Consider the following 22,582-nt stretch of genomic DNA (forward strand, 5'->3'; position numbering starts at 1 on the left):
TTGACTTGGTGGGCCCCCTGTAGGATGGCAAGGGCTCTTAGGAGTCCACAGGCCATACTTTAAACACCACTGCTCTAGGCCATTTTGCAGATGCAAAATGTATTAATGCTCTAGGAGAGTGCTGAGTTAGAGATGCATTTAGCAGCAAGAGAAGAATGAAGCAAGTTCTCTAAAGCAATTTAACCCTTGTGCAGCCTTCCCTTCCAATGAATTGTCCTCACACCGTAAGCTCCCTGAGGGCAGAAGTATCATCACTGCGTGCCTGTCCCACAGTGGGATGCTGTGAGTACCGAGTGTGCCCAGGAAGAGCAGTTGGCCCTTGCCTCCCTCCCACATCAAAGCTACCTTGTCCAGATTTGCAGTCCTCAGGGAAAGTGGGGCAAAAGATTAACAGCCTTGCATTTAGTGCAACACACTTAGCAGAACACAGAAGAGAGGATTAAAGTCATGCTACCGCCATTTCTCCCATCTTAGAGGGCAGTGGTTCCGTTCAGAGAGCAGCCCCCTGTAGGCACTGGAGTGACCAAGCATCTGGGGGAAAGTCCAAATGTAGCAGAGCAGTGGGCAGACGACTAGACTTCTTCCATCCGACCTGTGCAGCCCAGTTTGAAACGTATTTATTCAGCATCTTCCTGGGAAAATATTATTAAATTTTATGAAAGGAGTATTCGAGAAGTAGGGCTCTTACTGAAAGCAGGTTGGAATTTTTGTAGCCACTTACCCGGAAGGAATTTCAGATCTTTCAGTTATCTGTGATAATGGGAAAATAAGAGTAGTCCCAAAATTTCATTTTAAATATTTATTTTCACTTATTCTGCTTTACCTGTAAAAACTCTTAATGGTTGCCTGAGGATTGCAGACTTCGAGCAGAATGGAAGCACGGGCCTGGGGGCTGCTGGGCTGGAGCTAATACCCAGACCACATGTGCTCAGTTCTGCAGTTTTTCCCATCAGATTACAAACACTCACTAAATGTCTGCTAAAATATTAATTTTTATCAGAAGGATTATAGATAAAATTTTATCTCAAAGAAATGGGCTAAAATAATCCAGAAAAACACCAACCCTTTTATGTTAAATTTGAGCAGCACAGAATTTACTAATTTAACTTTGGCAGAGATCCACTAGAGATGAATTCTGGGATGAATTCCAGATTCACCTCCCACCCCAAAAAATTTGCCACAACCATTGCAACAAGATATCCTTATTACAGACTCTTAATTGAGACGTGGACGGCGTTCAGTCCTAGTGTTGCTGTTAGTCTTCCTCTGATCTCTCTGATTTGGGGACGCTGCTGCATGCTAGGAACCAGCACCACAGAGAACAGCTACGAGTTAGACATGGTTCCCATCTTCTGACCTCATTTTTCTCACCTGTAAAATTAAATAATATGTCTGCTTCAGACAGGGGCTTTGAGGATTAAGGGATAATCTAGAATGCATTATAAAACTAAAAAAGGATTTAAAAAGAGACAGGAAGGTTGAATCAAGAGGATGGACTGAGAACACATACCGGCTCCACTCACCCTCCGCTTTCCGAATCCCACGAAGTGACAGAAACAAGTTTTTGGAAGGTTCCTGAGGAAGGGAAAGCAAATGGCAGGAGATCTGTGAGAAAGCAAAATGGAAGCCCCATCCATGGAAGAGGAGCGTGCTGCAGTGGTGGGGAGCTTTAGGGAAGACGTAACCCCACACCAGTGGCTGTGAACACGGGGCACCAAGAGAGTCGGTTGGAGAGCTGCTTTTGGAGCAGCCAGGCTAGGCTGGGCCTGCCCTGAGGGGTGCTCAGCGGTGCAGAGTAGTGGTGTTTATTCCCAGATTGCAGCTGCAACCGTGCAAAGCCAAACCTCAGACAGTGCTACCCGGTAGGGCAGCCAGGAGCCCCAGGCACAGGAGACAAATTACTTGCATATCCCACCCAATGGTATATTCTTTCCTCTTTCCATAACTACCAGAAGAAAGCTATTTTAAACAAGAGGTCACATCCCAGACAAGCAAACTGAAAATCTCAAATCAAAAAATGAACACACAGCCAACATGTCCTAAGCATTTAAAAAAACAGACTCCGCAAACTGAAAGAGTAACACGTGGGCAGAACAGAGCTCAAAGACTAGAAGGTGATTCTAAAGTAAGCAGTTAAATCTTCATATGGGTAAGAAGACATGGAAGCCACAAAAGGCCAAACCAGTTAGGGAACCTGGGATTCAAAGTCAACAGAATGCTGTTGAGTATCACCAAAGGATGAAGAGCCCACAAACATGATAGAAAAATTGAGTTGGAAGACAGAACCCAAAACTTCAAAAGTAAATCTAACTGGGGTTACCAGGATGGGAAAAACTAAGAAGATTAAGGGAAAGAGAGAGAATTTTGTAAAAGAAAAAAATTGAGAAATTGGAGACACAAGTCATTATTTACATTGAAGGGCAAGAGAGCTGTGAATGTAGCATGAGGTGACTGAAAGAACTAAGCCAGGAATAAACAGACATTCCTAACTTTCCTGTTGGAAGGATTAAGTCCAAACTCCTTAGCATCATAGAGGAGGAGGACGCAGCTCCTGTGGCACCAGACAGACCTGACTTACAGCTTTGGGCCTTACGTGCTCCGGATGGTCCTTGGATAGTTTAGGTAACGTTCAGAGCTTCAAATTTTATTGTATATAAAGGGATAGAATAATACCTACTGCATCAATTTGTCATGAGGTTAAATGAGAAAAAATACATATGCGTGCACACTGCCTGTGCCCCTGTGTGTACCCGCTGAGCTAGTAGAGTAATTCCCCTTTTTCTGAGAGTTCATGAACTTCTTTGTAGTCTGACCCCCACTCACCTGTCTCTTCTTCCCTCCTCATTCAGTTCCTCAGCCAATCACGTGTTACCTTCCTCCCTTCCTCTCCCCTCCCAATGTAATAAGACTCTGATCCCAAGGTGGTCTGGACACACCTCTACGCTCATACGCACCTGTACCCTCTAATGTGGAGATGTACTCGTTCGCCTCTGTTAGCTTCTTGAGAGTAGAGATCACACCTTACTTATTTCTGTATCTCCATTTCAGAATGGTGTCTTTCACATAGCAAGTACCCAAAAGTCTTTCCTAAATATATGACCACACTTGGGCTTAGTGCTTCTTTTTAATTGTATTTTTCAAGTCTATTCAACATCCAAAAAATATTAAGTCCTTTAAGTCCTTCCATTTTGCACCTTTAAAAGTGAGGCGAGAGGAGTAGGGTCTTGTTCACCTTTATTCACTAGTAACACTTTGTCTTTTCTTGCATTGTCTTGGCACATAATTGTTCAATAAGTTTGTTGTAATTAAGTCAATGTATTTAACAAATTTTACTGAGTGTCTGCCTTGTACTAGGTATTGTTCTAAAGGAGCTCGAGGTATGTCATTGAATAAAACAGCCCCAAGTCTCTCCCTGTAGAGCATCTATTCTCATTCAACTGAGAGGAAATAGTCAGTATAATAACTAAGTATGTAGGACGATGGAAAGTGACAAATACTCTAGAAGAAAATAGATCAGAGTTCTGTGGATGAGGGTTGCCAGAGCAGGAGGATTGCAGTCGTAACCTGAATGGACCTTGTTGAGATGGCGTCATTTGAGCAAAGTTGAGAAAGATGCAGTTAGCCACGCAGATCTCTGGAGGTAAGAGCATTCTAGGCAAAAGGAATGGCTGGTGGAAAGAATGACTGCACAACTTTTTTTTTGCCCTGAGCACACTAGAAACTCTGACCATATAGGGGGTTTTGCCAGCGGTGGGCTGTGAATTCCAGGGGGCACAGTGAAAGGATTGCAGGGTTGGGTAGGAGATGAGGATGGACAGCAGTAGGTGGGCAGGACATGAGTCCTGGGGGTAAGAGCAACCTAGTGGTCTGGAGCTTGCTGAGCTGACGTAAATACAAGGAAGGGGCCTAATGAGAGTGGTTTCAGTGACTTTAAAGTAGAACTTGGTGGAGTCTTGAAGAGGTTGAAGGGGCAGGGGACAGGTAAATGTCGGGATTGCCTTCTTGATCTCACAGGGACAGGGTGATATGGGGACTCAGAGTTTCTGTCCTCCTCTCAGACCCCTGTCAATGGAGAGTAGAAGGTCTAGCGAGTGGTGGACTGGGTCCCAGGGCTACAGTTTGCTCCCTGACCCCAATGTTGTCTCTTGGTGTGGGGGTCTATTTCTTGACCAGCCAGGAGTTGGGCTGCATCCTCGTACATCCTTTGACCACTGAGGTGGGGTGGAACATGGAGGAATAAAAGTCCCCTTAGTACCAGCAAGAGCAGCCCGCTCTTGATCTGTTCAGGGACCAGCTTCCCTGGATCCCTTTTGATGGAGTTGAGGCCTATTTGGCCTGTTTTCTTACCTATTATTAATGTTATATCATAATGCTGTGTGCATAAGCGAAAAGATTTTTCGTGTCTTTTCCCTTTTGTCATATGTTGGGTTTTTAGTTTATCCTTGGGAAATAGGACACATCTTTGGTTAATAGACATTTGAGGGGCACGAGCTGAAGTGCTGGCAAAGCAATTCAGTGGAACTGACAGGTCTGAGAATGGGGCTCAGCTGCTCCCGGCTTCCTGGCTTGATGACAGTCTTGCAATAAATAATCAGAAACTGGGTGAAATGATAGCAAATGTCAGTTTAAAGTTTTCACTTGTCAAAACTGAGATTGTCTTATCACCAAACCATTGCTGGACCAAATTATGTTCCCTCTTATCCTCCTGTTCATTGGAAACATTCTTCACCCCTGATTTTTTTATGCTGAATGGCTTTAGGGCACTTCACAGACAAATGTCCAGTCTATACTGATGTGCGCTACTGTTCAGTCCGTTTAATAAAGACTCGGTTGGGTCAAAAAGCGATTGTTTGACCTCTCTGTTGGTCAACTTCAGTGCCTGCCATTTACAGCTTCGAGTTACACAGTGGGGACCTGTCTCTATAAAGGAAATTCTTTTAGGCCTATGAAGACATAACTCACTTTGTGCAACAGATAAAATTCTCAAGAACATCAAGGTTTTATTTGTCTAAGGAGCCATTATGCTGTAACTTCTGACCTTTGGAAAGAGGACTGAAGTTCATTTAATTTAGTGTTGAGTTTCTAGGAAACATTAGCCAATTTATTTTCAACAAAATGAGAAGTTATTTTGACGACTTTGTGGCCAAATGCTGTGCACGAGCCATCGAGAATGTCAGAGCTGCCCGGGGTCTGTGCAGCGCCTGGAGCAGGCCTGTGGTTTGATGGACGGAGCACGGGGACAGCGGGCAGGGCGATCTCCCAGGGAGCCTGGCAGGTGGAGGCCCCAGCTCAGACTCAGGTATCTTGACCAGTATTTGACAGTGACATTTCATCAAGAGGTTAGTTTCTGAATGTCTGTCCTCAAGATGAAAAAAAATTATTCTACTTTCAAGGCAGTTCTCATATTTAAAGCTGTAAAACCTTACGAGGCAGGAAAGCAGTATTACTTCTTTTATCTCTTGTTGTTGCTGGATTTTCGTTTTCTAATATGAATGTGTCTTTGATCCTTTTTTAGCTAGTCTCTCCCATTTCCTTCTCACCATAGATAAATTTGCTGCCTCGAGAGAAAATTAGGGCTATTGAAAGGGAGAGAGGGAATTTGAGACCAGACAGCGAAGTGAGGCGGTGGCAATTCACCGTGATCACATGGCAGTGAGTTCTGTGTGGATCCTTACGTTTCTGAGCAAGAGGAGGGATCCTGGCAGCCCCGGAGATGGCAAGTCAGACATCCCGGAAGAGTGACAGAGCAGGTCAGAGTGAACAGGGACCACCACCACCACCACCACCACCCCCTCGCCTCAAGCGTAAGGCGGCCCCACGGTGAGCACAGTCCACTGCTGGTATAGGTCTTCAGCACACGGCGATGGGGGCATCCTGAGCTCTGAGTGTCGGTGCTGTCCCTTCTGAGCTGTGTGACTCTGGGCAGGTGGCTCAGCCTCACTGAATCTCGGCTGCTCCATCTTCAAGGATAATGATTTTAGGGAGATGAAGAGCGATCGCACACATGGAGACGCAGTCAGTGAAGGGGTCTCACTGAGCAGAGTGCCCTTCCTCTCACGCTCCCTGCCTTTCTCCCACGTCCTCTAGGAGTGTCAGCTCTCAGTCTGAAGACCTTTTCCTAAAACTCTGTAGCTACGTGCACCTCCTTAGAAAAATTGCGTGTTGCCACTTGGTGTAATAGGTTATCTGTAGGAGTGACTATTCTGTTCCTGGGCAACATTTAAAAAGCCGTGGAGCTTAACACAGCACATTCCAGAGAGCTTATGTTCTATCTCCATGCCGGAGAGCTCCCATCATAACCAGTATGTTACACTGTGTTTAATTAACTTGTGAGGATGTGATTAAACCAGGATAACAAGATCTGACCTATATTTTGCACATGGAGGAAGCAGTTTATACTGAGGAATATTCTAGCCTCGGCATTTTATCAGTGCTTATTAACTCTGTGTGATGGAGGTACTTGTAGACCCCCAAATTGTTCAGGCTGTGCCTTACATGTGCTGTTTGCTCTGCCTGGAAGGCCCCTGCCGCCATCCCCCTGTCCATCCCTTCTCCGCACCCGTTCCTCAGCCTCCCCCTCCTGGTTGGTGGCTCAGAACTGCTCGAGCATTATGTTCTCCAGGAAGCCACGTGATGCGGCCAATGGTGGAGGCGTGCCTTGTCTGTGGATTCCCTCAGTCCATGGAGAGTGAGGTCTTGGGGGCCAGGAGAGTGGGGAGAAACAAGGGAAGTGTGCCGCCCTGGGCAGCCAGCCTAACTCTGGGAAATCGGGAGGGTTCCCCGAGAAGTAGCATTTTGGCTGCAGACTGAGTAGCAGGTAGCTTGGAGGAGAGGAAAGAAGACCATTTCTGGAAGAAGGAGGAGCCGCTGTGAAGAGCCATCTGCACATGCTTGAGGCAAAACGGAACCTGCTCCCCTTGCTTACCGCTTCCTCCTGGTATCGCCGTGCTGTGCTGCAGCCAGCAGAGTGATGGGTCTCTGGTACCGCTCACCTGACAGAGGAAGCATGGCAGGAGAGCCAGGTGTGGGTTTGACCAACGAGTGTGTCACCTGTCTGTGCTCTGTGAGGTTTTAGGCTGGTGTCCCGGCTTTCTGATCTGCAGGAGCGTCCTTAGCTCTAAAATGGGTATGACAGTCCACTTACGTCAGGGGCTGCCGTGAGGACGCCGTGGGCTCTCGGCGGCTGGCACTCAGCATCTCTCACACCATGGATTTTATTATTCATCTCGAAACTTCCTAAGGTGTTATGCAGCCGAGCCGGATCATTTTCCATTTTGATGAGAACTTCTTACTTGATTGCGTGAGGTTGGAATAATGAAAATGTTTATTTCCATGACAATCCAAGATAACAAATTCAGGACGATTGTTTCCCTACAAAATTAAGTAGAGTGGGAAAGCGCAAAGCCTGAGAGGGTGAGTGGAAGCTCTTCCTTGGATCCTCAAAATAGCATCATAAACTAATTGCATCTGCCATGGTTTAGTAATCTAGATTTTCCATAGGTTTGTTCCTATATAAATGATGCCTGGTTCAGATACGCTGTGTGTATGGAGCCTGTTTTGCGTGATCTGCAGAATGGCCGTGGTAACAGCCCCCCGTATCTCGAGGATGCTGTACATGAGCACACAGACGTGCCTGTGCTTTGACAAGATGCTCAGCCTCCATCCTCACAGACGCTGCGAGGGTGCCGTGACTGGGTGGCGGGGAGCCTCCCTGCCGTCCTGTCACGACACAGCCATCACACTGACTTCCTGACGGTAATGCCATAGTGCTGGCGAAACAGAGCCTTGGCTCTCAGTCCCTGTTCTAACGCGCTGTGAAGCCCTCAGATCACACAGCAGCGGGTTTTCTGGTAGGCAGGAGTTAAAGAGGAAGGAACGTCCTTGCCTTCCTGCTGGTGGACAGCCCTGGCCCAGAGCACGGCGGTTGTCCCCTGCACACCCATCACTGTGCAGACCCTGTCCATCCAGGACACGCAGGCTGTGTACCCGTCGTGCACGGAGACACTCACTCTGTGCTCGTTGGCCGATGGCTGTGGCTCCAGTGACAGACACATTTATTAGATATTACAGCTGGAAATCTTTGAGATTCCCAAGGTCTGAAGTTTCTGTGGTAGATCTCTGCCATCTCAATGGTAATTCTTTCTTTCAGTGTGTAGCCCTGCCCTTGATTGGTTATCTGTAAGTTTTAGAATACGTCACTGAATATGATTTAAACTCACAGTCAAGTTATTTTGTCCTGTTTTCTTTTTTTTTTTTTTTTTTTTTTTTGCGTCTTTTGTTTTGTCCAATGCAGTGGTGCTGATTACTATGATTATGGACATGGACTCAGTGAAGAGACATACGATTCCTACGGTGAGTAACTGGCCAACGTGAACCAGAAATAGAGCGGGGGAGGAGTGATCATCGAAACACCTTCAAGATCGGAATTGAGGAAAAATCCATAAAGACATTTTGACTGAAGCAGCAGCTTCCCTTTTAGCTCAAGTGTGCATATCTAGCTATTTTCAGAAGCTCCTTTAAGATTTAAATTTAATATTTAGAGAGGACTAAAAACTCATAGAAAATTGCATAGATTCACATTCTCAACTTAGATTTTCTGTTTGGGTTGATTGCCATGTGCTGATTTTCTCATTTATAGAGTCATTTGCCAAACCGCAGACACTTGATAGCTCGGGTCTTTTTGAAGTGTCTTTGCTTCTTGACAGTGAAGGAAAATGAAGCCGTTGAGACTGCAGCTCTCAAAGGATTGTCCCACTCCCTTCTTCGTTTTTTAATTCACCTCCAATCCCAAACCCTCTAAAAACATGACAGTGGGAGTCATTCCATAAAGGTTAGGAAAGCACTGAGCCAAGGAGGAGATGTATGGCTCCCTCCAGCATACAGGGAGACAGCTAAACCCCACTTAATTCAGTGGGAGCTAGTAGAGATGCTGGGGAATCCATGTCCAAAGTCTCAATATGCAGAAGGAGGACAGGTTTAATTAAAAGAATTGGCAGCAGCAACATAATGATAGTACCAAGCTCCTTTGCCGGAGGGCAAAGAGATCAGAGAACAGGAAGCTTCAATCAGTTGCAAAGCTCTGATAAATGCCTGGTACCCGGTGCAAGTGAATCAGGATCCTGGTTAATGGATGTTCTGACATTTCTCTGAACATAACTGAAAAACCATTTTCCGGTGTTCCTTTTGAAGTGCATTTTGTTATATCACCTGCCCCAAGCCGTGATGACCTCACCTTGGATTTTTTTGTTGTTGTTGTTACTTGTAACAAACACTTAAGAGAAATACCTTGGTTTGCTGAATGCTGTCTACTTAAATGAATGCAAGTTAGCTTGAGGGAATGACGTTGATTGCATGTTTGTATCAAAAGAAGAGGTCATTTTAAGTATTTTTCCTTCACAGCCTTTTTAAATTGGTCTCAGTGGACACATGGCTTTTAAATTGCTGTATGTTGCAGCAGAGATGTTAACTGTTTGTTGTCAGAGACTTGTAGATTACTTATTGAAAGTGCTGAGATGGAACGGGTGTTTAATTTCAGGAGATCTAGATGATGGAATGCCTTTTGTTACTCGTACACCTGTCTGGTACGGATTTAGTATTATGAGGAGTGAAATTGGACATTCTGTCTTTAAGAACTTATTTCGTATGCAGGAAGTATTGTTGAGGCTACATTTCCCCTGAACATGACTTCCATCCACTCTGTCCGCGGAAGGACCTAGGAGACACGGTGACCAGGACTGTCTCCCACCCTGCCCCTCCCCTGTTGCTGGTCATGTCTGCCTGCTTTTGCCTGCACAGATCTTTATCTGTGTTGTCTTTGTTTTTGCCGTCAAAAGAAATCTGAGTGATCCTCTTCCCATTGTCTTTCCCATTTATAAATGTCTTAACATTTAGTAAAAAGCAGTTCAGTTTGCTGTTTGAGCATATGAGCTTTTGTTAAAATGGTGACCGAAAGGATAGTTCTTGCAAAGTGGGGTGCTATTTAAGGTACAAAAATCATTTTTCTTCCCATACTGATAAGTTTTCTTAGTGGGACGACCATTTTCCATTGTGTTTCTAATTTTTCTCTAAGTAAATACCCTTGCGGTTTTTCCCCCTAGTACATCAGGGATATGTATCTTCAATATGACATCTACCACTGGTTCAGGGTTAAGTCAGATTCTGAAAAATGAAGCCAGCGGGATCCATGGCAATGATCTAATTGTGATTCATCTTACTGATTTTAGGGCAAGAGGACTGGACTAACTCGAGACACAAGGCACCTGCAGCAAGGACCGCGAAGGGCGTCTACAGAGACCAGCCCTACGGCAGATACTGATTGTACTGTCTGGTGTTGTGAAATAGCCAGTCTCCACCAGTCCTGTGTACTGTTCAAAGTAATGTTTTTCTATGAACAATCCCTTTTTAAATAAATCAAAATGCTTAAAATCTGAATGGATGGAACTTTAAAACTACTTTGTGGAAACATCAACCTGGGCAGAAAAAAAAAAAAAAAGACATGTAAAATTTTGTTATTTCCAGTCTGTATATGAAAAAATAGGTCATCAAAAGGAAAAAAAAATAACTTTGATTAACTAGTGTTAAACAAAAAACTAGGTTTACTAAATATGTTAATCCATCCTTTTAACATAAGCCTCACCTTTCATTTTAAAGGTTTCCATAGCAATTTAGTTATTTTATCTTTCAGCCATATGCTAGTTTTTTTTCTCTTGCCAACATGCGTAAAAAGGGAAGCCAATTACAAGTGCAAATAATGTGGTATTCTTTTGTAACTCAAGTCTTGAAATGTTCTGTAGTGTTGAGCAAAGTCTCCTCTTGCTTGATACTAAATAAACTTTTGAAAGAAATTCCGTGTGTGTGAGCTAACAATTTCATGTTTCTCTTATTTAAAAAGGCCTTCATAAATAGTTGTAAACAGGGAAAGAGTTCATTTAACAACGCTTGTCATAAAAGGGTCACACTAAACATTGTACAACTGACTTAAAAAATGGTATAAAATTAAATGTACCATTCTATACTCACCGTAGATTTAAATGCTGTTTAAAGAGTCCACATGGTGTTAAGCTGCGTGAGTAGCACGTTAAAACGACGCAAAACCAAATCTTGTTTAAAAACTGGTTTTAAAATAACTACTGATTTTCTGAAAAAGATGTGATCAGTTTTCATCTTGTTGAGCGTTTTTTCACTAGTGCAACTTTGGATTTTTTATGAGAATTTTGGTACCTTAATGAACACCTCGCTCCATGCTGGAAGCAATAAGCACAAAGCTTTTAAAGACATTCTGACTTGACTAATTGAGGTCGCACTCGCCAAGGCTGAGGATGTGTAACCCTTAAACGGTCTTCATTGTCAAAGGTAAATAAATCAAATAAGATTTTAATCTCACTTAATTTATCTTAATATAACTAATAAAACCAGGGAGATTACAACTTAGCAAGTTTCATTATCCATTTTAGAGAGGTTTTAAGATCACCTAAATTCTCATTTTAAAAAGTTTAATTTGTAATCTAAAAAGCCTTAGTTCAGTCAGTTTAATTGGGGCCAATTATTCCCTATTAAACAAATGTAAAACCTCATAACTAGTTGTTTGTAATACATTCTTTGGTTAGTAATTGAGGGCACTTCTTAAAACTGACAAATATTTCATAAAGTTATTCTTTAATCATTTGGCTTAAGTTTTTTGTTTTTAATTATAGATTATGTAAAATGTTTAATTTTTGTTTCTTAAGAGATTTCCTTCTCTTTGAGTAAAAAGGTCTTTTCTTTTGTTAGGAAATGTCAGCCATCTTGGGACGTCAGAGGAACTGGTTGTGCCCGAGGAGCAAACAAAGGTAAGTGCCTTTTGTTCCAATTATTGTGATGTGTTACGGGAGTTGAAGACAATTTCATGCTTATCTAAAGTCACACGGAAAATATCCCCTGCTGGTTCCTATCACCAGCACTAGTGATGACGGCAAATTAGCTCCTCCAGTCAGAGGAGCAGCTCCCTGAGTGTAAAGGAGTCAGACCCGGCTGCCTTGTTGGGGCCGCAGAGGGCAGAAGCGCAGGTCCTCACAGCACTTAGTCCCTGCACTGCTTTCTGCAACAAAAACAGAAGCCCAGTCAATAACATGGAAAAAATGTCCAAACTACTAAGGGAAAAAGAGCAGTTTATCAAGCCTAATGTATAATATGACCCCAATTTTATTTTTTAAAAACTGTGTGTACTCTCTGTATACCTACAGGTAAAAAATTATCCTGGTATGCTGCAGATTTTTTATGGTAATTATCTTAGGCTTGTGAAAGTATGATTCTGTGTGTGCACTCTTCTGTCCTTTCTGAATTTTGCAAAGCAAATTACTACTATTCTAAGACAAGTACTATAATGTGTGTTTTATAAAATTATTTCATAATTTTTTTTAATAAATTTAGGGATCTGTCAAGGAAACGTATCATTAGTTTGGTCTCAGGGTATTCTTGTTTTTTCCTAAACCATCAGAAACACTACTTAGGCCCTGACATTCCAGAGAGTCTTGCTTTTTAAAAGTAGTTGTATCTGGCCTCTGCCCCTGACTGTGTACCTTTGGGCATCAGCACGAGGACAGAATGATTCTTAGCTTGTGTAGTTGTTACTGAGAATTGAGTGAGCTAATCTTGTGAGTGTTTTCTAACCTGAAAAGTGATACTTAGTAAATGTGAAATTTAATTGTCAAGTTGAATACCCATATTTAATATGTATGGGAAGTAGCTGAGCTTTTTTCGCCTCCAATAGCCAAAATTAACCTGAAATAATTAACTGACTATTAGGAAGAAAATAGTTCTCTTTATTCTCGTGGACAAAAATAAGATTTTCGGTTTTGAGGGGTTTTATTTGGGGGGGAGCTTTTCTTGCACAGAAAGAGAATAGGAGGGGCGCCTGGGTGGCACAGCGGTTAAGCGTCTGCCTTCGGCTCAGGGCGTGAACCCGGCGTTATGGGATCGAGCCCCACATCAGGCTCCTCTGCTGTGAGCCTGCTTCTTCCTCTCCCACTCCCCCTGCTTGTGTTCCCTCTCTCGCTGGCTATCTCTGTCTCTGTCAAATAAATAAATAAAATCTTTAAAAAAAAAGAGAGAATAGGACACATCACGCATTTTTTCAATGGTGTTACACTGAAATTTTTCACTGTTCTCCTCCTTGTTAAGTAATTTTGGAGGGGGGGTTAGCATATTGAATAATAACGTAGGTTTCTTAAGTGAGAGATTATATAAATAGGTCCCTAGAGGGTAAACCCCCAGATGGTCTTCAGAGCTAATTTGTAGGAATTATTATTCAATTTTTATGTTTATTTTCATTTTTTAAAGAACCCGTAGCTCCATTGGACTATAAAAAGGGATTGTGAGCCAGAAAGGTCAGGAACCACCAGGAGTACTATTGGACAAGGATCCTCCTGTTTGGCTTCCAGGGGCTTCCCATTTTCGGCCCATGGTCCGCCAAGTCGTACTGCTTCCCGTTTCAACATGATGGGAAGACGTGTAGACAAGCAGTCTTCTCCTGCCCCTCAGAGCACATTTCATGGTTCCCAGAGCTTTCCCCAACCTTCGTCTACCCTCTGGGGTTAGTTTCTTTTCTCCTTTTACAATATGTACTGAGCACGAGTCCTGTACCAGACACGGTGGAGGCACCGGAACGCGGAGATCTTTAGGACGTGGGCCCTACTTAGAGTGCAGTAACTCAGGACGGGATGGAAGCGTCCTCGGCCTGCTCCTTCACCCACAGAAACCGTGCCAGCTCCTCAGGCCCAGTGCCCTCCCTGAAGTAGCATGCGTAGTTTACACTTACTCCCGTCAGTGACTTGGGTCGGTTACAAGTTGCCATTATGACCAAGCATGAGCTCATCACTCTCAATAAATGATTACATTGAGTCCTCACAACTGCAAGAAGGTAAGTGTGGTCTCCATTTTACAAAGGAGGACACTTCAGCTTCAAAATGTCGAAATCATTTAGGTAGCAAACTCTCACCCTGCAACTGGCAGAGCGAGCCATCCGCTTGAATCCAGAGTGTTGGCTGTAAGCCGAGCTCTGGACAAGCGCTGACTCCCCCATCGGATGACAGGCTCTTTGGGAGCAGGGGCACATTGCCTGTATTCCTGAAAGTGACCCCGGCAACACTGAGCATTATCAGCACGTTGCGATTGTTAAGTACTCCCTTCTCTGATCCATGCCTGCACCACATTCCTTCCTGGAGAGATTCTTTGACAGTATTTAGGTTCTGAATCATCTTATATTCAAGATATTCCAGCTTGAGTCAGTATCCGTATCCATTCAGATACGTTGACTTAATGTCTGCTGTGCTGCAGACACTGGAAATCCAGAGCCGATGACACAGTCCTGTACTTGAAGACGCACCAGCCTGCTGGGGAGACGGGCAAGGCAGGAGCAGTAAGACAGGTGCAGGTCCATGGAAGAGAGACCTGTCTGCCAGGCAGGTGGTTGGAGGTGGGACAGGTGCCAGCGGGGGCACGAGCACCAATAGGAGACAACCTAAGCACATAGGGGAAGGTATGCCGGGACACCTTCGTATCCCAGCTGTCATTTACCCCCTCGATAACCTTGATGAAGTTACTTAACCTCCCTGGACTGCCGTCGAGATGGCAGTTCCCCACCTGTAAAATGGCACAGTAAGGCTAGCTACCTCAGTATTGCTGTATAAGGATTAGAAACATGTCCGGCACTAATGTAGGTGTCTGCTCTTGTTTGCTGCTTAATGTAAATACATGGAATTATAAGAAAGTACGATTATCTAGGAGATGTCGGTTATATTAGGTAATCCGAGAAAGCCACAGATGATGCTGTCTGGGAGGCACATAATGAAGGCTCTCGCAGGTTCTGCTAAGAAGCTAAGACACAATGACCCCATTTTCCATTGGAACACCCTCCTCACCTCTCAGCTTGCCCTACTCCATCCGCCTAGGCAGAGAAAGTGCCTTGTCAGTCTCCGCTTCAACAAGAACTTTGTATGAACCTCTGTTTGCACTATCGATCCGATATCCAGACACAGTGTGTCTTAAAAAATAGGGCCCTAACCTTTTATCCTCTCAGTCTCTTCTCAGCACAGTAAGTGTTCGGCAAGTCAATGAATATGAGAGTGACATTGTCAGTGGATCAATAGGATTCCTAACAGACAGTGTTAGGGGTGGTTAGGAATAGTTAGAAGAGACAAAAAAAAAAAAAAAACAAAAAAAAAACCCACTCATGTCAACAGGATTACAGTTCAGAAGGTCTAGCTCCATTGGTTTAACTCAAAATTAGACAGTGGTTCTGGTCACTGTGTACAGAGAAATGAATCCCAGAGTCCAAAACTAATAATCTGGAGAAAAAAATAAAAATGTAATCAAAAATCTAATTAACCAAAATAGAAGCCACTTTATAGGGTTTAGGTAATTAATATAAATAATAAAGTTTGTTCCTTTATGCAAAGAAGATCTATTTACATTGATAATTCAGTGTCTTGGACAGATAGAAAGGAAAAAAAAACTATGATTATACTGAAAGTAACAAAATCTACTCTGTCTTGATTCTGTGTCCATCTTTCAGAAAGGCTGTAGAACATTTTCGGATCTGAATTGCATCCTCCTCTTATCTAATGGAAAATCCCATCCAGTTGAAGTTGACTCTCCATGGGGTTCGATGTCAGTGATTAGCACCTAGCGCTGAAATTGTTTCAGACCTTAGTGGGATGAGCCCCTCGGTGGCCCCCGTGTCGCGCAGGGTAGAGCTCAGGCTCTGGGCTCTGCACACAAGCCCTACGTGATGTTGGTCCCGCCTCACGGCTGCTTCAGCCTGGCTACTAACCACCCCTCCCGCTGCTTTCCCGTCCGGTCGTCCTCTGCCTGAAATCACGTTTCCTTACCCCTCTCAGCCAGCTCTTGGCACAGCTAGTCCTCGTGGTCTGTCCAGCTTCGAAGTGACCCGTGAGGCTTCCCTTGTCCCGGAAGCCTTCCTTGGTGCTCTGTGTCCATGTCGGGCCTGGGTGTCGAATCCCTGCTGAGAACCCTTGGAGCTGCCCGAATTTTGCAGAAACAGTGTCCCTCCACGGACTGTTCACGCTCCTTTCCACCCACCCCCACCAGCGTAGAAACATCTCTAGGGTATGTCCCGTGTCCCCGGAAGGGGTCCGAGAACGAGCAGTCAAATATGGGAGTGAATAAAATGAAGGAGGTGTCTCGGTGTCTCCATAGTAGAGGAAAGTGGATTAGGACGTCCTTGGCCTTACCACATGGAGTTAGAGTCATCCTTGAATTTGGAGAGAATTTGACAGGTTTTTAAATGGGGTCATTCGGATGTAGGTAGAGATACCTAAAAGTCTCATTTGACCACCACTGCTGGCACAATCTGGGCCTTACTCCTGTCTCTGTGTCTGCGGCCTAAGACAGTTCCTCATACCTGACAGGCCCGAAAATGGGGAGACAGAAGAAATGCGCAGACGCCGTGGAAAGAGAGCAGGGCTGGAGGCATTATCCCCAAGCTAGATCTCTGCTGTACTCGACGTGTCTTTCTCACCAGCTGCAAGACGAGGTTCTTTAAACACGGAACCATGTCTTTCTTGACTCGGAACCACGTCTTACTTGACTGGTCCACCCAGAGGCCAGCGTCGTGCCTGGCACACAGTGAGGGCTGACGAGGTGTTCAGTGTGCAAGAAGTGAGGAGTGAGGGAGTCAATGAGCCAAAGACCCTGTAACTTTTAAAATCCCAGCCCTGAGCACTTTGCACTATTAGTTTGGTTTCTCAGTGGAAATGAGATGGTTACTTCTGCAACCGTTGGCTTGTTTAGTGGAAGGAAATGGGAAGCTGGAAAGCCAAAATATGTCCTGTATTTACTAGGTAGTCCATGTGCTTGCTACAAAATCCAGAACTCCATGGAATATATGATGAAAAGCTGGTCTTCATTCCCACCCCTGCCTCAGACCCCCAAGCAGCTGTTTGCATTGGGTTTTTTGTATATTTTTGTGGAGATACTTATGCAGAGGCAAAGCACATGTTTCTTTTCTAATTATTACTCTTTTACATATGAAACAGTGCACTGTTTTCTAGCCCCGTTGTTTCACTTTAGAGTACCTCTTAGAGTTCATTTTCTACCATTTTATACTTGAAGCTACCTTTTTCTTTTTATTGGCTAAATAGTAGTTACTTGATTTATAATTTAAGCACGTATGACGGACATGCAGTTCACGTCCAGCATTTTATACTCATTCATGAGAGCGCTAGAAAGCACAGCCTTCCATCCCTGTCATTGTATACGTTTGTATACATCTAAGAATACGTTTCTGAGGTAGGGTCATGGAGCCTTGCCGTTTTTTGTGAATATTACCATATTGTTCCCTCGATGTGCTTTCTTGAGGACACTTGAACGCGAGGTGCCACGAGCACTCCATACCGTCAGTGGTTAGCGCCTGTGCCACCCAGAACACTCTGCTCCAAGTGGGTGCCCGGCCCGGCGGTTGGCACGGGGTGGGTCGGTCCCGGTGCGGATGAGTGAGGCATGGGGGGGGCGCCGGACCCCGTCACAGCAGCTCCTGGGGCGTGTCTCGGGACAGGGACAGCTGACAGATGCAGGTCCCGGAGCCCTTCCTCAGACTGCTCCCCTAACCCCCGAGCCTGAGCGGATGTGCTCCGGGGGGCCCGTGGTGGTGCTTCACAGGTCCTCGCCCACCTTTTCCTGTGCTCTAGTCTCCCAGATCCTGCCAGTTCTTTGAGATCTTCCCTCTCTTCTTTTGCCAAAAGAACCCTTTATTCTGTTCACTCTGAGAGTACCGGCTGCTGGCACTCGATTGGCAAACACCTGATTGGGAGCTGCCAGCCAGCATCCCTCGGGGTCAGGAATGAGTCCATCACGTCGTGCGCACTGACAGTCATCAAGCTGTTCTGAAAGTGCTCATTGATTAAACAGTACCCCAGTTAATAGATTTACTACAGTCGACGTTTACCTTTTACTGTATTAGCCTTTCAATTCAGGTTGCATCGGTGGGTCCTAGCCCCCAGACACGGCAGATGGCTCCGTGTAGCCCCCTGTCTCTGGCCGCGAGCCACGATCAGAGGCTACGTGAGGGCAGAGGTGGTGCAGCCAGAGGGAAAGGGGTGAACTCTGGGTGGGGGATGGGGAGGAAAAGGCTTCACGGAGAATGGCAGGTGTTGGCAGGCCAATGCAGGTGGGCGAGGCGGGTGCTGACCAGGGCAGGAAGCTGCACCGCGTCGGGGACGTGAGCAGGTGCCCAAGCTGGGAGAGGAACGGGGGATGCTGGGGAGCTAGGAAGGGCTAGGTCGTAGGGCGCCGTGAACAAGCAGTGTGGTGTGGACGGGTCCCCTAGGGCCGGGCGTGTGTGACCAGAGCTGTGAGGAGTAAGCATGGTGACGGCCACTTCTCCATTATGATTGAGTTGGCTTTTCTTCCCACTTGATCACCACTGCGGTTTTGAAATAACAGTTGTGTTCTGTGTAGCACATGAAAATATATTCCTTGGTGTTAGTTAATAAAAACTTGTAAATGTATCTGAAAGTTGGGTCTACCCGTAGGGACCTGTGTCACATTTTGATATTAGTGGTTCCATGTCAAACAAGGCATTGCCGTTCTGAAATCAGACCCGTAAAGGTTGTAGTGGAGAATATTTTGATCCTCCTCATACTAATTCACCATTCACCTGCCTTACTGAACACAAATATTTTATGTTCTTAAGTTTCTATAATTCTGTTTTGCCTTGTTTTCCATGAATATCCTTATTTCTATGAAGTTTCTGCTTGCTTCCTTCCTCTGCCTAAATCCCGCCATCCCCAACAGAACATACATAATTATTAGTTTCTTGATGTATACAAATATATTTCATTTTCCTCTCTTTCAGGGGCTTCCCTTCAAATTATGGACTGCTTATGAATCGTCAACTCACCAACGTGCCTAGTCAGTAAATGAATTCACTTGGGAGCTTGAAAATCATCTGAATTTTGTTTCACAATTTTATGTCCTGTGAAATGTTTTATAAAATGGTATGCTTTTTAATTTGGAAAGCCTGTTTAAAAAAAGGAAAGAAAATCAATCTTATTTTGTGGTCTCCTAACAACAACAAACAAATGATTTGTGTGTTACTTAATAAAGGCTGCCCGTTTCAAGCTCCTGCACTTTACTATAAACCTAGAAAAACAAAGTCTTATTTCAGCAAGCTCTAAATTTTGCACACTGGAGAACCATCTAGGGCTGCAACTCACTGCAAGAAGTCCAGATTCTATACCTAGTCCACATTTGAAAATGGTTTATCCGTCTCAGTTATGGACCAATAAATGGGGACGTGTTCTGCAAAAAGTATTCTGTCACGTAAAAGGTTAATTATAAAGGCTTCTGCAGGAAGCAGAGTGGTACTGCCAGAAAAGCTGATTTTCATGCCTCTCTGTAATTTGTTATGGAACATAAAGGTCATCATCCCTGTGGACAGTATTATTCTGTTCGTTCTCTTTTCTTCGTTTACTGGTGCATTGTGATTTTAATTCAATATGCCCCAGGAGAACGTTTTATTCCTTCTGCTAGAAGCACACACAACATGTTGCCTAGTCTTGGAATTTCAGGAACGGTCTTGTGCATTGTTAAATTGCCAGTCTCTTACCTCAAAGACACATTTCCTCCAAGGCATTCGCTTTGACGGTGTACCGTGTGGGGAGCATTGTGTTAACCACAGAATAACTTCGAATAAGCTCGCTTTTCCTTATCCTCTCATGATGCATCCGGAAAACATTCTCCGCTCCTGCGGGCCTGCCTTTGCGTTTGTCAGATACGCAGTTGTGCAGCTCAAAAGTGCAGGGACCGCCGGCCCGTGTCGGAGAGGGCGCGGCAGACGCCGCGGGCGGCGGGTGAGCGCCACGGCCCTGGGGCTGTGAGCACACACGCACACTCGGGAGGGCGGTGCACAGTGACGATCGGCTCCAGGGACCCTTTTGTGTGAAATTCACTGAAGCACCAGGAACTTTAGAATATAAGCCGGATTGTTATAAATGGAAAAAATTTGAGCTCCCTCGTTGCTTGCAGCCTTTCTACCCACCGAGACAGGAACACTAGTCATAACCTACAAATAGAATCCCAGGGACTCGAACGCTCCAACTCTTCTCCCGTCTGTCCCCTTCTCCTCGCTCCCCTTTGGCCTCTTACTGCGCTGCCTCCGTTACTTAATTCATTAAACGCACACTTGTCAAGAATCTCTTCTACGCTGGGCACTGCCCTACACGTTAGATTGGGCAGAGAACAAATCAGGGAGCCCGTCCTGGAGGAGCTTACTTTCCACGGGAGGGCACAGGCCATGAGCCACACGCCCAGAGAAGGCCTGGTGGTGGTTGTGCTGTCGAGAAACTTGAGAGCATCGCCACGGGAGGGGGCAGTTAGAGTTTAATCTGGCAGAGGACTAACAAGGTAACAGGGTAGCAGGGACCTGGAAAAGGAGGCAAATGTGCCACATCAAGACCCCAGCAGGTGCAAGGATGCCGGTGTTGAAGTGATGGAACGAGCAAGGGGCAAGGGAGACTACGGTGAAATCGGGGGGGGGGGGGGAATGGAGCGTGTAGGGCCACCTCTGAGCTTTACTTCAATGGGAGCTTTGTGGGGGAGGCATTTGAGCAGAAGAGCGACATGGCCAATGTGTATTCTAACAGTCACTTCAGCAGCCCCGTTGAGAATAGGTTGACCTGGGGCCAGGTGGAGATGCCCCCAGAGGCCACTGCAGTGAGGGGAAGAGGGTATATGCTAGCCCGGCCCCGGGGCAGCCATGCAGACTTTGAGCACCGGCCAAGCTCCAGACGTGCCTGGAAAGTAGAGCCGCGAAGCCTGTCCGTAGGCAGGAAGGTAGCACTGGACACCGCAGAGAATTTGACGTAGAGCCACCGAAAAAATAAATCCCCTCCCTGTGACCGGAAGACGTAGAAGGAACAGGGAACATGTTAGGGACTGACGGTGAGGACAGACACACAGAGGACTTTGACCGTGGTTGACTTCACAGAGTGAGACAGTTTGCAGATTCTAGAGTATCGTCAGCTCCATCAAGGAGCTTCTGGAAGGAGTTGCTGGAGAGGCCGTGTGGTTGAGATGAGGGAGGTGGGAGGGCGGGGAGAGAGATGCGGGGGAGGCTGAGCACCGGCAGCACAGGGCGCCCCGGGAGCAGGGTGGGAAGTGGGGGGCCAGCTGGGGCTCTGCAGGCGCAGGTCTCCTTGCTCTGGGGGGTCCGAACCCTGGGACAGACTTCCTATCTTTTTCCCAGCTCGGCCCAGGGCCCAACCCGGCCAGGGCTCTTTGGGCGTCCCCACGGATCACACCTCGGGGTTGGGGGAAGGCCTAACAGCGAGTCGCTCAGCACAGAAGCACAACTGAACAAGGGAAGCCTTTAGATGTGAAATCTGACTTGACGTTTCTGCAGCTGAGTTCCTTTCGGTCCGTCTCAGACAGCTGGGGTCCGGCGACGTCTTCTCTCCTGCTCCCAGCAGCTTTCCAGGCACGGCAAGCCAGAATAACCATTCTAGCGTTTGATTGTAAAGGATCCCAGGGACTTCCCGTGGTCTTAAAAATAATAGCTGGTGGCTTTTTCAACACACTGAAATTAGATCCTGAAGCTAGCTTTTCAAAGTGACACCTTCACGGAGTTGTCCACATTATGGCTCCCGCCACGCCAAAACATCTCTTTCTGGTAAACCTGAGGCTCTGCAGAGAGACCTGGGCCAGGTGCTGTTGCATTGACCGATTGGAAGCTCTGAGAAAAAGGTGCTTTTGTGTGAGGCTGACAGCCCCTCCTCCATGTCCCTGCTCAGTAGTGACTCCTAGGGTTTGCATTCACCGCAGACCCTTCGATGAACCCCGAGCTCTGATCTCTTTCCCGATGATGTCCTGTGTCCCACCCGACTGCCTGGACACACACCGAAACGTACACGTCGGCACTTCGCACACAGCCTGCCCCACGCGGCTCCTTTTCATTGCTCTGCCCTTGACCCGAGACGCCCTTCCTCCAAAGCGTCCCTCGTTCGGGCTTGTGGCGAGAACAGTGCTTCCCTGTGCGGCCCGTGGAGTCGGAGTGGTACTAACCAGAGCGGACACCCTGGCGTCTTGGTCACCAGTTCCTGCAGAACACACCAGCCCGACGGTAGAGGTGTAAAAGAGCAAACGTGTACGAGGCCCTGTGTTTTCTGAGGGTCGGGAGTCTGGGCCACATTCTGGCTCAGTTTCTCACGGGATTGCAAAGTGTCCGCTGGCTGCGGGAGCCTCTCGCAGAGCCGCTCACGGGCAGTTGGCCTGAGGTCCCCATGGGCCTCACCACGTGGGCCTCTCCACAGGCTGCCTCCGGGTCCTCACAACAGGGCAGCTGGATTCCCCAGAGCAAAGGGTCCAAGGGGGAGGCCACGAGAGGGAGCACCCAAGACGAAGCCACAGGCTTTTACACCCGAATCCCAGAAGCAACAGCATCACTTCCCCCATGGGCTACCGGGCAAACACCAGCCCTGCTACAGTGCCAGGTGACCCCACACACCGGGGGGGGGGAGCACCAGGAGGCGGGGATCTCGGGGCCCCCCTGAAGCCAGCTACCCTCCCACCCTGGGCAAGTTACTTTTCG

General features: G+C 46.2%; 1 protein-coding gene across 3 annotated transcripts in view; it reads left to right on the forward strand.

Annotated features, from left to right (window-relative positions):
• Positions 1 to 18,982, forward strand: part of KHDRBS3 (KH RNA binding domain containing, signal transduction associated 3) — a 185,546-nt gene extending 166,564 nt beyond the window's left edge. The window contains exons 8-11 of one of the 3 annotated variants that reach the window (XR_008957876.1): positions 8,294 to 8,352; positions 10,224 to 10,373; positions 11,770 to 11,828; positions 18,851 to 18,982. Coding sequence is in view for 2 of the 3 variants with exons in the window: in XM_057308077.1 (XP_057164060.1) it covers positions 8,294 to 8,352; positions 10,224 to 10,315 (151 nt within the window). In the remaining variant the exon portion in view is untranslated. Of the gene's footprint in view, positions 1 to 8,293; positions 8,353 to 10,223; positions 10,833 to 11,769; positions 11,829 to 18,850 lie in introns of those variants that run through there. The other 2 variants (XM_057308077.1, XM_026495373.4) reach the window with 2 other exon arrangements.
• The last annotated feature ends 3,600 nt before the right edge of the window (positions 18,983 to 22,582 follow it).

This window comes from Ursus arctos, unplaced genomic scaffold (assembly GCF_023065955.2).
Source record: "Ursus arctos isolate Adak ecotype North America unplaced genomic scaffold, UrsArc2.0 scaffold_6, whole genome shotgun sequence".
Taxonomy (NCBI): Eukaryota; Metazoa; Chordata; class Mammalia; order Carnivora; family Ursidae; genus Ursus; species Ursus arctos.